General features: G+C 48.5%; 1 protein-coding gene across 1 annotated transcript in view; it reads left to right on the top strand.

The window, feature by feature from the left end:
- The window catches only part of RANBP17 (RAN binding protein 17), a 258,121-nt gene that overhangs the window by 35,668 nt on the left and 207,527 nt on the right, over positions 1-14,926 (top strand). The window contains exons 9-12 of the mRNA XM_032768764.2: positions 779-898; positions 2,080-2,226; positions 3,322-3,494; positions 7,739-7,932. Coding sequence (XP_032624655.1) covers positions 779-898; positions 2,080-2,226; positions 3,322-3,494; positions 7,739-7,932 — 634 coding nt within the window. The remainder of the gene's footprint in view (positions 1-778; positions 899-2,079; positions 2,227-3,321; positions 3,495-7,738; positions 7,933-14,926) is intronic.

Genomic DNA, 14,926 nt, shown 5'->3' with positions numbered 1-14,926 from the left:
CACCCTTGTTGCTGACACTTCTATCTTAATCCAGAGGCTCTCAGGTTTTTCTGCAGTTTCATACCAGAGCTCTGAGCAGTCATACTGATCTCTTACATACATTGCAACTCCCCCATCTTTTCTGCCCTGCCTGTCCTTCCTGAACAGTTTATGTCCATCTATGACAGTACTCTAGTCATATGAGTTATCCCACCAAGTTTCTGTTATTCCAATCACATCATAATTCCTTGGCAGTTATTATACAGAATGGAAATAATGGTCTTATAATGGGAAGTGTTGAGCAACCTGAATAATAAGTGATGCAACAGCCCTGGAAAGAATCCTTCTGAGTAAGGGAAGACAACTGGTCAGGCAGCAGAGATTTGCTTTTTTAGTTTTACAATTTTATTTTTTTTTAAAAGGAGTACTTGTTGCACCTTATGCCCAAATAAATTTGTTCATCTATAAGCTTTCGTGGGCTGAAACCAACTTCATCAGATGCATGGAGTGGAAAATACAGTAGGAATATATATATAGCAATACATGAAAAGATGGAAGTTGCCTTACCCAGTGGGGGAGTCGAGACAAATCCATTAAAGTGGGCTATTATCAACAGGATGAAAAATCACTTTTGTAATGGTAATCAGGGTGGTTCATTTCAAACAGTTAACAAGAAGATGTGAGTAACAGTAGGGGGAAATTAGCATGGGGAGATTCGTTTTTTTTAGTTCATGTGGTGACTAACATGGTTAGTGTACAGAATAACATGGCTACCACTCTGAAACCTTTCTTTTTTTAGGCACTTTCCTGTTTGGTTCAGTTTGCCTCTACAAGAAGATCTTTATTTAGCAATCCAGAACGTGCCAAGTATCTTGGGAATCTAATCAAAGGAGTGAAAAGAATTCTTGAAAATCCTCAGGTATTTTTTTTTTTTAAATTCTTTGCAAATGTTAAAATTATTTGTGAATTTCTATGCCTTGTCACAACCCTGTTGTCTCTCTTCATCCCTCATGACTGTCTTCCAGAGGCCTTTCTTTAAACTTCCATTCTTCTCCTCCTTTCTTAACCAGAAATCATTTTGGGACACAGTTTGTACAAAATAAGCTATGCAAAACAAAGCTGTCATCTGTTAAATTAGCAATGTTTCAAGAGACGTTATGCCCTTGTCTTGGCCATGTAGGAATAAAGACAAGAGGCAGTGGAGGTGCTTTGATTAGACTGCACCTTTTATTCACACAACATATCTGGAAATACCTGGCAATAAATTGTACAGTTCTGGTCATCATTCTTTCCTTAATTGTTTCCAGTTATTTGGGAGGACTGCCGTCAGCTCTTCTTCCCAACCTGGTCCCAGCCAGCCTGTTGTTGGGACCCCACCGCCTTCCCCTCATGTGAAGGTTAAGGGGGACTGAAAAAGGGGTGGGGGGGGAAGGGTTGTTTTCCTGCTATATGAGACGTTACAAGTCCTGACCTCCCTTTCTCCGGCTTCCCTTAGAAGATGCCTCCTAAATCTACTTCCATCTCCTGTTTATCCCCTCTATAATGAGTACCTTCACTGGACACTGGCCACACTTGCTACTTATTTAGTTGTGACATCTTGACCTAACCACCTTACCTATGTCATCAGTTGACTTGCTGTCGGGAAAGCTAAAACACTCCACTCTTCCCCAACTAATCTGGCAGTGAAGAAAAAATTCCTTCTCGGTACCAAATGGAAAAGGGACTAGCACAAGCCTACACACAACTGATCATAAAACCTGATTCTGCTCTGATCCCATGGGTAGGAAGGTGGGTGTTGCTAAATCAGGGATTGAGAAAGAGCAAGAGAATTATTTCTGGAATGCAGGACTATAAATACCCTGTCCCTGCCCTGGTGCATATGGAGGTGAGTGACCATCCGTGGTCCAGCCACTTCTTGTACCCCTCTTGGCTCCACTGAGGGAAATCTGTCCCCCTTTTCCTCCTTATCGTCACCCAAATACTTTAGGGATTCCTGTCCCCTTTTTCCTGCTGCCCAAAGAGTCACTTCTTTCAGTTGCTATGAACATATTAGGTTAGTCTGATGGTTTAAAAAAAACTTTGTTTCTTGTGCAATTTTAGGGTTTATCTGATCCAGGTAACTACCATGAGTTCTGTCGTTTTTTGGCTCGGCTAAAGACAAACTACCAGTTGGGAGAACTAGTAATGGTAAAGGATTACTCAGAGGTTATCAGATTGATAGCCAATTTCACTATTACTAGCTTACAGGTAAGGATATATGCAGCCTTAAATTCTTGATAGATGTGGGATTTGGTTTTTGGGATTTTTTTGTTTTGTTTTGGGGTTGGGTTTGTATTCAGTTGATGTTATTTTACATGAAAATGTACTTTGTTCCAAGTTTTCCAGTAATGTAACTTGGTAAACTCTCCAGCCCTGGGCTCACGTCTTCCTATGTGTTGTGCTAAAGTGTCTAGTATAGGGGTGGCGAAAATTATTGACTCCCTGAGCTGCATATATCAATCTTCAGATGTCTGAGAGCCCCCGGGAGGCGCCTGATGGGGCTTGGGGCTTCAGTCACGTGGGAGAGGGGTCTCAGGGCTTCAGCCCTGCTCCCGCTGAAGCCCTGAGCCCTGGCAGGTGTGCCCCATGGACCTGAAGCCCTGAGACCCCCTCCCTGCTAGACAGAAGGCAGAAGAGATGTGTGGGAGGAGGAACTGGAGTCATGTTTTTCCCCCCTTCACCACCAGATTTTTGCCAGGGTGTGATCACATGGTGCCACTGGTCCTCTCCCTGTACAGCAGCTGCTAGATCCAGCAAGCTGAGGCCCTGGGGAGAGACAGGAGCTAAAGCAGCGGCCCTCCCTGCAGCTCCCAATTCTTTGCATCTGCCTCTTCACAAGGAGCTAACTCCTGGGAGCTGCAGGGAGGGCCTACTGAGGGTAAGACAGGGGTGTGTGACTCCAGCTGTTGTGGGCGGAACCTTTAAATTGTCCCCCCCAATCCCCCCACTCAGCAGGCACCGGTTGTCTCACACAGAAGCTCTTAGCTGCACCATCCCACTGCTAGGCAGAAGCCCTGAGCCCCTGTTGTCCCCCCCCCCGCCCCTGTCTCTGGTAGGCAGAGAATGGGGGGATGGATATCCACAGGCTGCACTTTAACTATAGAACAGCCAGATGTGGCTCACGAGCTGGTGTTTGGCCACCCCTGGTCTAGTATAATTCAGTGGGGCCTTGATTTTGATTGGGGTATTTGAGCATTTCCTAAAAGTAAATAATACTAGTAGTAAAGATAAGATGTATGTTCATAAATTTTCACGCTGGGATAAGATATGCTCTAATTTAAAATTACATTTGTTTCTTTGTAGCACTGGGAGTTTGCTCCAAACAGTGTTCACTATCTGCTAACTCTGTGGCAAAGAATGGTAGCATCGGTACCTTTTGTGAAATCAACAGAACCACACCTTTTAGATACATATGCACCAGAGATCACAAAAGCATACATTACTTCTAGACTGGAATCTGTTCCTGTAGTTATAAGGTAAACCTTCTTCAGTATAAATAGAACTTTGCAGTGCTTTTGTTTTAAAATCAATAAAACTTAATGGCATTTTTCTCGCATCAGTTACATTAAATTATATTTATGGATATTAGTAGTCACTCATGTTTTGCACTGTTGTGAGATCAGAATTTGGCCCAGTGTCTTAAAAGCAAAAGCAAAAATAAAATTTGAGTTTAAGTCAGATTTTCCAGAGCCCCCTTATTTTATAAAAAGATCCTTGCCAATTATAATCCAATATCTGAAATATTTTTAATGCTGAGCCTCTTCTGCCATTTATGCCATCAGAGCAGGAGTTTCCTAGGGTTCCTCACTACATCAGCAAAGGAAGGCAGGAAAAGGGATCCCACCTGTTAATGAAAGGGTAGGAGAGAGTAGCACAAGATGAGATGGCAGAATTATTTCAAAGTGTGATTCTGCTCTGAAAAAGGACTGTAAAGAGGTCCCTTTTTACTCAGCACATCTGCTCCCTGTTGTATTCGAAGTTGTAGTTGCTCATTTTAGTACAAAAAATAAGCTATGAGCTGTTTTTTAAAAAAATATATTTATTCTTCTGTTCTCCACAGGGCCAATACAGCTGGGAGAGAGTGAGCTGAGTTCTATTCCATTTCACATATCATCAACAAAATTGCTAACTAAGTTCCACTTGCAGAATCTCTTTTGTTGTTGATGTGTGAACTGGAAGGAAGCCCACTTTACTTTGCAGGGTTTGCAGTTAGGCAAAAAAAACCTTTTACTTGTAAACTGAGCATATTCTATCCATAATTAACTCGCACACGCACACACACGCACAAATGAAACACCAATGTACGTTTTCTATAGTCACTTTTCAGAGAATAACTGTACTTTTAAAAAAAATTGCATGAAAGGGTTGGATAACATATTTCTGTACTAAATGCCATGACAACTTGGTTAATAAGATACAAATCTGTGCTGATTCTGTATTATTTTTGCTTTGCAGTACATGTTTAAGTGAGTACTACCTTCATTTGCTATATAGATTTATGCTTATTGTCCCAGCTAGTAATTTTATTTATTGACTTGACATTCTATAGCCAAAATCCCTTTTATATTTTAGACAAATTTACCATACGATCACAGCAAATAAAACACCCACAGAAAAAATGTGTTTTGAATGGTTAAAAATGTTTAATACTTCTTCAGGGGTCTCTGTGCATTCCCACTTACAGGATCTAGTTCTTCTAGTGTCGAGCTGCGAAACTGTATAATTAAGCTTTGCCTCCTGTGGGGTGCAGTAGTGTTCTCATGCTAGGATGTTGTCATCATTCATCTCAGTTCCTTTGCTGCAAGACCTAAGTGAAACTACTTCTCAAGTCTGCAAGCATGTTAGCCTGTCCTTTTATAGTGAGTGAGTCAGTCAGTCATATTAAAGTTAGAGTATATGGGGCCACTTGCCTTGGGTTATCCCCTAGGCTCTGTCAGGTCCTGAACTCCATATGGGGTTGAAAAGATGTGCCACCTGCTCAACTATCTTTCCAGAGACAGTTGAGCATGTATGGTGCCTATTGTGCCTGGGACAGGCTCATAATCTCCCAAGGGACATCTTGCTGCACTGTCTCTTCTCAAATGAGGAAGAACAGAAAGTTAATACGGCAGGTGTACTTGGCTTCCTTGGACTATCCTAGCATTCCTTTGGGAGTTTTGAGATCCACCTCTTTGCTGAGGTCTTCTGTAAAAAGATCTGACATGCATTTTGCTGCCCTAGCTTCATTGCTCCCCTCGTTGAAAGGCCTCAGATTGACCTTCCTGAGGCAAACGCTTGCATAGGCTGAGTCTCCTGGTTGATACTGTCCAGTGCTGCATGCTCCATCCAAACAGGACTGCTCTGGCATTGCAGTCTGTGTTGGCACCAGAAATTTCCTCGATGCCCTCCCAGTCAGCACTAGTCAACATCACTATTGAGAGTCAGGCTTTCAGGTCTCCTCATGATCCTGTTCCAGAGAAGAGGAAAGAGGAGGAAGCATTCTGATCTGTGAAAGGAGCCTAAGGAGAAAAAGAAAAGGAGGCATTGTCTCCTCTACTGATGCATGTCTGCTGTGGAGACTGCTTACCTGTTTTGACATCACTCTTGGCACACCCACTAGCTGTAAATTTAACAGTGGGGAAGGAGAACATACAGGCAGACATCCTCAGCAGGAAATCTTGCAACCAGCATGAATGGTTCCTAAATGAGATAGTATCCTCATTATTATTCAGGTATGGTCAACCACAAATTAACTGGTGTCCAGTCAGAATGCCAAGTGTCCTGTACGGGCACCAGTGGTCACAGAGATAAGAAATCTTTATCAGATGCATTGCTGCTGAATTGGCGCAGTTTTCTTATAGCCTTCCTTCGATACCCAGAGTCATAAGGAAAATCAGAGAGGACAGAGCCCAGATCATACTGCTAGCATAAATGTGGCCGTGGTAGTATTGGCACACTGTTCTGTACAGAGAACTGTTGGTTAAGCTTCCGTTATGCCCTGACTTCCTTTCTCCATGGCAAGGTTTTTTTTTTTTTTCATTTATGGCATCTGCACCCATTATAGCGTTACATAAAGAAGTCATTTTGAGACCTCACCCCAGCTTTATATCTGCGGCGGTGTCAAATTTTCATCTGTCCCATTATATGTTTCTTCCTGTTTTGTTCCTCAGATCCCAGGCTACCCAGGCTTCTGCGGCTTAGATGCTGCGCTTACTCCTTAGCCAAATAAACAGTATTTCTTGGCTTAAAGATGTATTCTGCTAGGGCCAAAGCTGCCTCTGTAGCTGAGACTGTAGATGTCTGAGACTGCTGTTGTAGAGACTTGCAAAGCAGCAACACGGAGTTCTGCTTATTCTTTCATTAAGTATTATTTGTTGGACTTGGCATTGGGATCTAATGCTCAGTTTTGTGAGGCTTTATCATAGCCCAGTTTTGCCTAGAATGTCTTGTCCACCATCCTCTAATCTGACGAAGTGGGTATTCACCCACGAAAGCTCATGCTCCAAAACGTCTGTTAGTCTTTAAAGTGCCACAGGATTCTCTGCTGCTTTTACAGATCCAGACTAACATGGCTACCCCTCTGATACCATCCTCTAATAGGAGCACTACTTGCTACTTTCTCATATGTGGAAATGCATTGAGGCCCTTGAAGAAGAAAGCAGGATTATTTACTAGTAACCATTTTTCTTCAAGAGTTATCTCTGTGCATTCACATTGCTCATCTGCCTTTCCGCTCTGCCTCTGAGTTCGTTGTATTTCAGGACTCTGTAGGCTCGGGAGAAGGATAGAGGTGGTTGGGGTGTGTGATAGACCCAGGCCAGTTGGGTACAGCAGAATAGCAGAAGGCAGATATACTGGCCACTGGATTAACAGTTTTCTGTTCCCTGACTGACCAGAGCAGGGGCTGCTCCAGGCTAATGAGAACCCCTGACTCTAATTAACCTGCAAAGAGTCAGGTGGAGCCATTCAGTTAATGTGACCACCTGACTCTAAGGCCCTGCTGATACTATAAAACGGGCTCACTCCAGTCAGACAGGGAAAACCCAGGGAGCCAGAGGTGAGGAAGTGTGGCTGAAGGGCTGGTTACTGAAGACACCTCAGACTATTGTTAAAGGAGCCCTAAGGTAAGGGTGAAGAAGGGAGAAGCAGGAGAGCTGTGGGGGAAGTGGCCCAGGGAAATGTAGCAAACTCTGGCAGTGAAAGGTTGGCTGCCAACAACTGCTACCATTAGGGTCCCTGGGCCGGAACCCAGAGTAGAGGGCACGCCCAGGTTCCCCCCAACCCACCATTACAGGAACATCTCCTGCGAGGGGAAGTCAGGCCCCTGTCAGGACAGGAGGCTGAACAGAGACTGTGGGAGTTCTCTCACCAACCTCCTTGCAGGCCTATGATGAAAAGGGCTCAGTAGACTATAACCCTGGCTCTAGAGAGAGAAGGGCTATGTGGAGGGTCACAGTGAGCCACTGAGGCTAACATAAACCACCTAGAAGCGCAGGACCCACGGGAGCAAGGTCAGAGCTCTGCCACAGGTGTATATGGTCCTTTATATAGATTATATAGTTTAAGACAATGATGACATTCCAACATGAATATGCTAATGGACTGCCCAGAGGACACCGCTTTGTTATACAGTCCTGTAGCTTGATGCTGGAGATGCTAGTTATCACGGATGTGAATGCAAAGGCAACTCTTAAAGAACAGTAGTTTCTAGTAAGTAACTCCTATTTTATGTGTATTGCAGAGATGGTTTGGAAGATCCTCTGGATGATACAGCTACTGTATTTCAGCAGCTGGAGCAACTCTGCACAGTCAGCAGGTGTGAATATGAAAAGACCTGTGCACTTCTTGTACAATTGTTTGACCAAAATGCACAAAACTACCAAAAGCTATTGCATTCTTCTAGTAGGAATCCACTAGAAATCACAGTCCAAGAAGGTTAGTATTTATTTCATATATGATTGAGACTACATTGTTCTCTGTTATGTGGACTTGAAATGGTGCAAAATTATCCATCTGTGTATGAGAGGGAAGTGTGATCAGGTGGTCTGAGTACATGTCTGGAAAGTGGTAACTCTTGAGTTCTAACCCAGTTAGAAGCTAGTGGGAGCTGTGAGAACGCATCACTTCTGAAAACCAGGCTTTACATTTCTCAAGTTGGATGCCTGAAAACTGAGGGACCTAAACTTGACAGCCATTTTTGAAAATGTAGGCCTTAACTTCTCTGATTTGGCTGCCCCATCTGTAAAATAAATACACTAATTATCCTTACTTCCCTCTGAGTTTTGTGAGAATTAATTACTAGTAATTGGAAAAGCAACTTAGCTATAAAGAGAGAGGACAGAATATAGTACAATTTACATACACTATGTAATTTTATTATATAGATTAATTGTTTCTGTCTGTCCCTTGTTTAACTTGATCATGTAAATGACTAACTCTTTCCTAGTGTAGCTGTTTTATAGTTATTGCATCTTTATATGACTGAACTGAGTTTTTCCCTCAATACAGCTCTTCTTTTACAGATGTAATATTTTGGATCGGATATTGCTATTCATACTGCTACTTTTTGTTGACATCTTGGAAATGCGGAGTTAAATGTGGGGAGCCATTTTATTCTAACTTATATAATGCACGTGGTCTGACTCTTTCTCTTACTTCCCTTCCCTGTATGCACCTGTCACGTTCCCTTTGTGGTCCATTAGCAAACTTGTACAGAAAGGCAGTTTTCTTCTTCGAGTGATTGCTCATATCCATTCCAGTAGGTGTACGCGCCGTGCGTGCACGTTCGTTGGAAGACTTTTACCCTAGCAACTCCAGCGGGCCAGCAGGTCGCCCCCTAGAGTGGCGTCGCCATGGCGGGTAATATATACCCCTGCAGGCCCGCCCGCTCCTCAGTTCCTTCTTACCGCCGTGTCGGTCGTTGGAACTGTGGAGCGCAGCATAGCTGTCCTCCACGTCCCTAGCTTCTCTTCGTTCATCGTTCTAGTTCTAGTTTTAGTTTTAATTGTAGTTCACTTAGTATAGTATAGTTGTAGTTTATAGTTCTAGTGTATATAGTTAGCAGGTTCGGGGCGCTAGCCCTCTCCCGCGCCCGGCTCATGCTTGGTTCGCCGGGGTTCAAACCGTGCTTGGCCTGTAAAAAGCTGATGCCCACCAGCGATCCCCACGACGCCTGCTTGAAGTGCCTAGGGGAATTGCACATCTCCGAGAAGTGCCGCATTTGCAAGGCCTTCAGACAGAGGACCAAGAAGGAGCGAGACCAGCGCCTCAAGATGCTCCTGATGGAAGCGGCACTTAACCCTGCGTCCTCGGCACCGAGTGCCGCTTCGGCTCCCGGATCTCTCCGCGCGGGCAAAAAACGCCACGGCACCGCCGTGTTCTCCTGGCCACCGGCTCACCGAGCGAAGAGGCCCTCGACGTTCTCTTACCGCCGGGGCTAAACAGCACCCGAAAGGGCACCCCTTAGACGCGCCAACGCCGGTCCCTTGTTGGCCGTGCAAGGGGACTCGTCGGACTCCGGGCGTGCGGGTCACGTCGAGTCCATGTCCTACCCCAGCTCCCTGCCAAGACTGTGATGCATGGTGCTCGCTGAGACTCTGCGGCGAGTAGTCACGCTAGAGCATGTGTACCCGAACACGCCCGACGCGCACCGTCTTGTCGGCCGGGAACGTCATCTGCTGAAGCAAGGTGCTGCACCGGCAGCGGTGGGGTTCTACAATCAAGGGCAAGCCATACACGAGTGAAGTGCCATCCCTGACTCTCCGGCTCCCGGCACGCGTCAAGATCCGGCACCGAAGCTCGATCCCGAGGTGAGTCTCGCTCTGGCACCGCTTGCAGCTCCCGCACCGCTGCCATGACCCAGCACCGTCGTGTACTAGTTACGGCGAGAATCCGGCTTTGCGCCTGGTCCCGAATATCCCGGCACTGTTGATATCGTAGGTCCACGCCACTGTACCAGCGCCGGGACTCGAGAGAGTCGTTCCCGCCATCATTGGTCAGACTGCTCAGATGGCTCCCATACGCCCCGCTGGCAGCGACCCTCCCGGCTCCGTACTGTGCAGGTCGCTCGATCGCGTCGCCGGTATGGCTCACGGCACCGATCTCCAGCACCGAGGAGGTCTTCGATGTCTGCAACGCGGGACCTGTACCACTCCGCTCGGCTCCCATGGCCTCTCGGCAAGGCTCTGTCTCTTCGCGGGCGACAGTGTGTACCTAGAAGCTGAAGGACCGCCGCCGCCTCTTTTCCGAGGGTAGCAGGAGCATGGTCCGCAGCAGATGGGCTTCTGGACCCCTGGGGCGTATCATCAAGCCCAGGGCCTCAGCAAATTCCCCCACGATCGTCTGCTCCAGAGCACGGCTCCGAGTCTACTCTTCACGCCCTCCTCCATCCCCTCCGCAGAGGTCAGAAGCAGTGCTCCAGTGAGCGCCACCAGACCCGCTCCTGCAGGTCTCTCCTCGTCGTCGTCTCCCCAAATGAGGCGGGCGGGGCGACATCCCACCCACTGGACTCAGGGAACACCAGGATCTCCTCAGGCGCGTTGGCGCAAATATGAACAACCAGGCTGAGGAAGTCTCCGAGATCGAGGACCCAGTCGTGAGCATACTCTCGGCGACGCGCCCACCCGTGTCGCTGCCCTTCATAAGGACCATCCAAGCCAACGCCACCACCATCTGGCAGTCCGGCTTCCGTTCCCCCCTGCTCGGGTGTTGGAGCTAAAATACATGTCCCTTCGAAGGGCTATGAGTACTTATGTCCACTCGCCCGTGTTCCCTCGTCGTTCAATCTGTGAATGAGAGGAACCGCCACGGACAACAAGCTCCGGCCCCAAGTCTTAAGGAGGCGAGAGCTATGACTCGCTTGGCCGCAAGGTCTATTCGCAGGAGCCTGCGCTGCGGGTCTCAACCAGACAAGCTCTGCTCAGCCGCATACTCGTACAACACTGGGCGGCGGCTGATAATTTAAGGAGTCCTCCCACAGAGCTTGTCCGGAGTTCGCCGCTCTCCTTGACGAGAGGAAAAAGTGCACGCACTTCCCTACAGGCGCTTTGGGACGCAGCAGACTCGGCCTCCAGAACTGGCCTCCGATCACTTATGCGCCGCATCTCGTGGCTTCAGTCCTGGCCTTCCCGAACTCCAATATACCAATCCAGACCTTCGTTGAGGGCCAGGCCTGTTTTCGGACAAGACTGACCCTCGGCGCAAAGCCTCAAAAGATTATAGTTATTATGGTGCCCTAGGGTGCATCGCGGTTACCCAGCGTAGACCGTTCAGGCCTCAGCAGCAGCACAGGTCTTACCCCAACACCAGGCAAAGGCAGGAATTTGCCAGGCGGCGAAATAGAGGCAGGCGCAGACAATCGGGTAACCAGGGGGGCCAGAGCCAACGGTCCTCCAAGCCTTCCTCCGGGCTAAGCCTCCTTTTGAAGGTGGCCCGAGGGCGCTGTACCAGTTCCTTCCACGGATCCATCTCCTCCCTTCTCCAACCGTCTTTCTTCTTCCTTCCGGCGTGGTGCCAGGTTACTTCGGACCGCTGGTCCTCCACACGCTGCGGCGTTGGATACACTACAGTTTGCTTTTTACCCGCCTCCGCCCCCTCCCTCGTCCCTCTTAGGGACCCTCTCACGAGCAGATCTCCTCCAGGAGGTGTGAACGCTCTCGACAAAGGGGCCATGAGGAGGTTCAGCGAACGAGAAGGCAAGGATCTCCCGTTACTTTCTGATCCCCAAGGCAAGGGAGTCTCAGACCCATCCTCGCCTACGAGAGCTCAACAAATACCTGGTCAAGTTGAAGTTCGCATGGTTTCCTTGGGGACCTTATTCCATCCCTGGATCCCGGAGATGGTACGCTGCCTCAACATGCTTATTCGTCCATATAGCCATCATTCCCGCCCCATCGGAGGTTCCTTCGCTTCGTTGTCGGGGCTGGCACTATCAATTCACGGTCTCCCGTTCGGCCTCTCGACGGCCCGAGAGTGTTTACCAAATTCATGGCTGTAGTCGTCGCCTTTCTCTGTCACAGTCGGGTGCATGTGTTCCCTACCTGACGACTGGCTTATCCGGGGACCCTCAAGGGACCGTGTCCTCGGCATGTCCGCATGATCAGCCGCCTTTTCTCGAGTCTAGGCCTCATGCTCAACGCCGAGAAGTCCACTCTATCCCTACTCAAGGATAGAGTTTATTGGCACAGTTCTAGACTCCACCATAGCCAGGGCGTTCTTCCTTGTCGCGGTTCCAGGCTTTGACAGCCATCATCCACAGGCTGCAGAGCACCTCTACCTCCATGCGTACTTGCCTGACACTCTTGGGCCACATGGCGGCCTGCACATTCGTCTACGGCGCATTGCTCGACTCCGCCTCCGGCCCTCCAGTCCTGGCTTACGCCTCAGTCCGTCGGCAGGTGTCCGTTAGATTTCAGTAATCACGATTCCCAGGAGCGTCCTCCTCTCTCTCCAGTGGTGGCTGGATCAGTCGTCGTGTGTGCAGGGTTCCGTTCCATCCGCCCAGCCCTTGCTGTCCCTGACGACGGACGCTCGAGCTTGGGATGGGGAGACTCACTAGGTACCCTGCGGACTCAGGTCGCTGGTCTCCTCCGAACTCGCTCTCATATCTACGTGTGAGAGATTGAGGGCGGTCCGCCTTGCTTGTCATGCTTCTCATCGGCAGATCCAGGGGCGCTGTGTTTGGCTTTTTATCGACACACAACGGTGGGTATACTATGTGAACAAGCAGGGCGGAACGAGATCTACCCTCTTCTTTGTCGGGAGGCCATGAGTTGTGGGACTTTTGCATAGCCACTCGGTTACACTAGTCACTTCCTTTCTCCCCGGGCTCGGAATAACCTGGTGGATCGTCTCACGCGGTCTTTTGCTCCCCGAGTGACCCCTTCGCCTGGACGTCGCCCTTGCGCTCTTCTGAGAGTGGGGCATCCTCATATGGACCTCTTTGCATCCCGCAGAAACAGAAGTGCCCGATGTTTTGCTTTTTCCAGGTCGCGAGCGGGCTCGGTGGCAGACACCTTTCGATTCCGTGGGTGACGCACCTCTTCTATGCGTTCCCTCCATTCCCGTTGATCCCCAAGGTCCTTCTGAAGGTGCGCAGGGACAGGGCCCGCTTAGTTCTGATCGCTCCGGCATGGCCCCGGCAGCATTGGTTCTCTCTGCTGCTGGATTGTCGTAGACTTATTGGTTTACCTGAATCTGATCACGCAAGACCACGGCCGGCCTTTGCACCGGACCTCCAGTCGCTGCACCTTCTCAGCGTGGCTCCTGCGTGGCTGATAGGTCCGAGTTGCATTGCTCTTCCCAGTGAGGCAGGTACTTCTGGGAAGTAGGAGGCCGTCTACGAGGGCAACATACATAGCCAAATGGAAACGTTTTTACGTGCTGGTGCGCGGAGAGGCGCTTCCATCCCACACGCATGTTTCCATCCCAATCGTCCTCGATTACCTTTGGTCGCTCAACCAGCGAAGCTAGCTGGTATCTCTCTCCGGGTTCACTTAGTGGCTATCTCCACACTTCCACCCGGGGAGCGACGGCGTCTGTCTTCTCACACCCGATGGTGACTAGATTCCTTAAAGGGCTGGGACGCGTCTTTACCCTCAGGTCTGCCACCCAGCCCCCTCTTTGGGATCTCAACCTGCTTGTGTTATAGTCCCCCCGTTTGAGCGCTGGTACGTGTTCCCTCCTCTACTTGTCCTGGAAGACCGCATTCCTGGTGGCTGTCACTTCGCTAGGCGCGTGTCAGGGGGGGCGGGGGGCGAGCCGAGGGGTGGGGATTGGTGGGAGGGGTGGGAGGTGGGGGGGGGAGAGGGGGGAGGGGGGGGGGCGGAGGGATGGGAGAGGGTGGAGTGAGTGGTCGGTGGGGGCGGGGAGGTGGGGCGTGTGGGTTGGCGGTGGGCGGCGGTCGGGCGTGCGGTTGTTGGTGAGGGGGTGGGGAGCTGTGCCCTACTTGTGGTGGAGCACCCGTGTTATACTGGTGCTTCCATCTGGGACAAAGTACAACTTGTGAAAGGCCGAATTCACTGGTCTTTCTCCCCGATATCTGTCTCGGCCTTTGATTGTCAACAAGGACATATTCCTATCCTGTGTATTGTCTTTCCGAAACCTCATTCGTCTCGCAGGAAAGCAACAGTTACGCTCCTTAGACTGTGCGTAGGGGCATCGCCTTTATATAGTAGAGCGGACCATAACCATTCCGTAATCCACCAACTCTTGGGGCGACCTGCCGGCCCGCTGGAGTTGCTAGGGTAAAAGTCTTCCGACGAACGTGCACGCGCGGTGCGTACACCTACTGGAATGGATATGAGCAACACATCTCGAAGAACAACAGTTACAAAGATGAGTAACCGAGTTTTCTGTTCTCCAGCTGCAGTCTGTACTTCACTGCTGTTGTTGGATTCTTCTACGCATAGAGTCAAAGGGGAATGGTCAGTTACAGTAACGCGGGAAGATTCCATAGGTCAATACTTGGGCATAAGAGAAAGTTTGGTGCACTTTAATTCTGTATTGCTCCTTGTAGAAGAATTCAGTTTCTTTTTCTGCAAACTAAACACTTCTGTTCATGCTGAACAATAAATGTTATATCCCTTAGTTATACATACTTTAATTTAGATGTTTAATGGCTTTTAATGTTACAAAATAAGTTAATATTATATTAAGATTTCATTTTATTATATTGTCTTGCTCTCTGTATCGATGGTGATGCAGTCATGGTGTACTAAAACAATAATCCCCAAGAAATGGGTCATTAACAGTAGTTAACGATTACTTGTGATCTATGGTAATGACTGATTTCTTTGGGATTATTGCTGTTATAAACCATAATTACAGATTATTACAGCAATAATTATTTTGCCAAAGAAAAAAATGTAGTCTAGCTAAGCAGCTGCAAAAGCAAATGCCCTGAACACTTCATATAGTTGAAGTAGAGAAG

The sequence above is a fragment of the Chelonoidis abingdonii genome, chromosome 7 (genome assembly GCF_003597395.2).
Source record: "Chelonoidis abingdonii isolate Lonesome George chromosome 7, CheloAbing_2.0, whole genome shotgun sequence".
Classification (NCBI taxonomy): Eukaryota; Metazoa; Chordata; order Testudines; family Testudinidae; genus Chelonoidis; species Chelonoidis abingdonii.
Note: the sequence above shows the minus strand (reverse complement) of the source record. Positions and strands in the feature narration are given on the sequence as shown.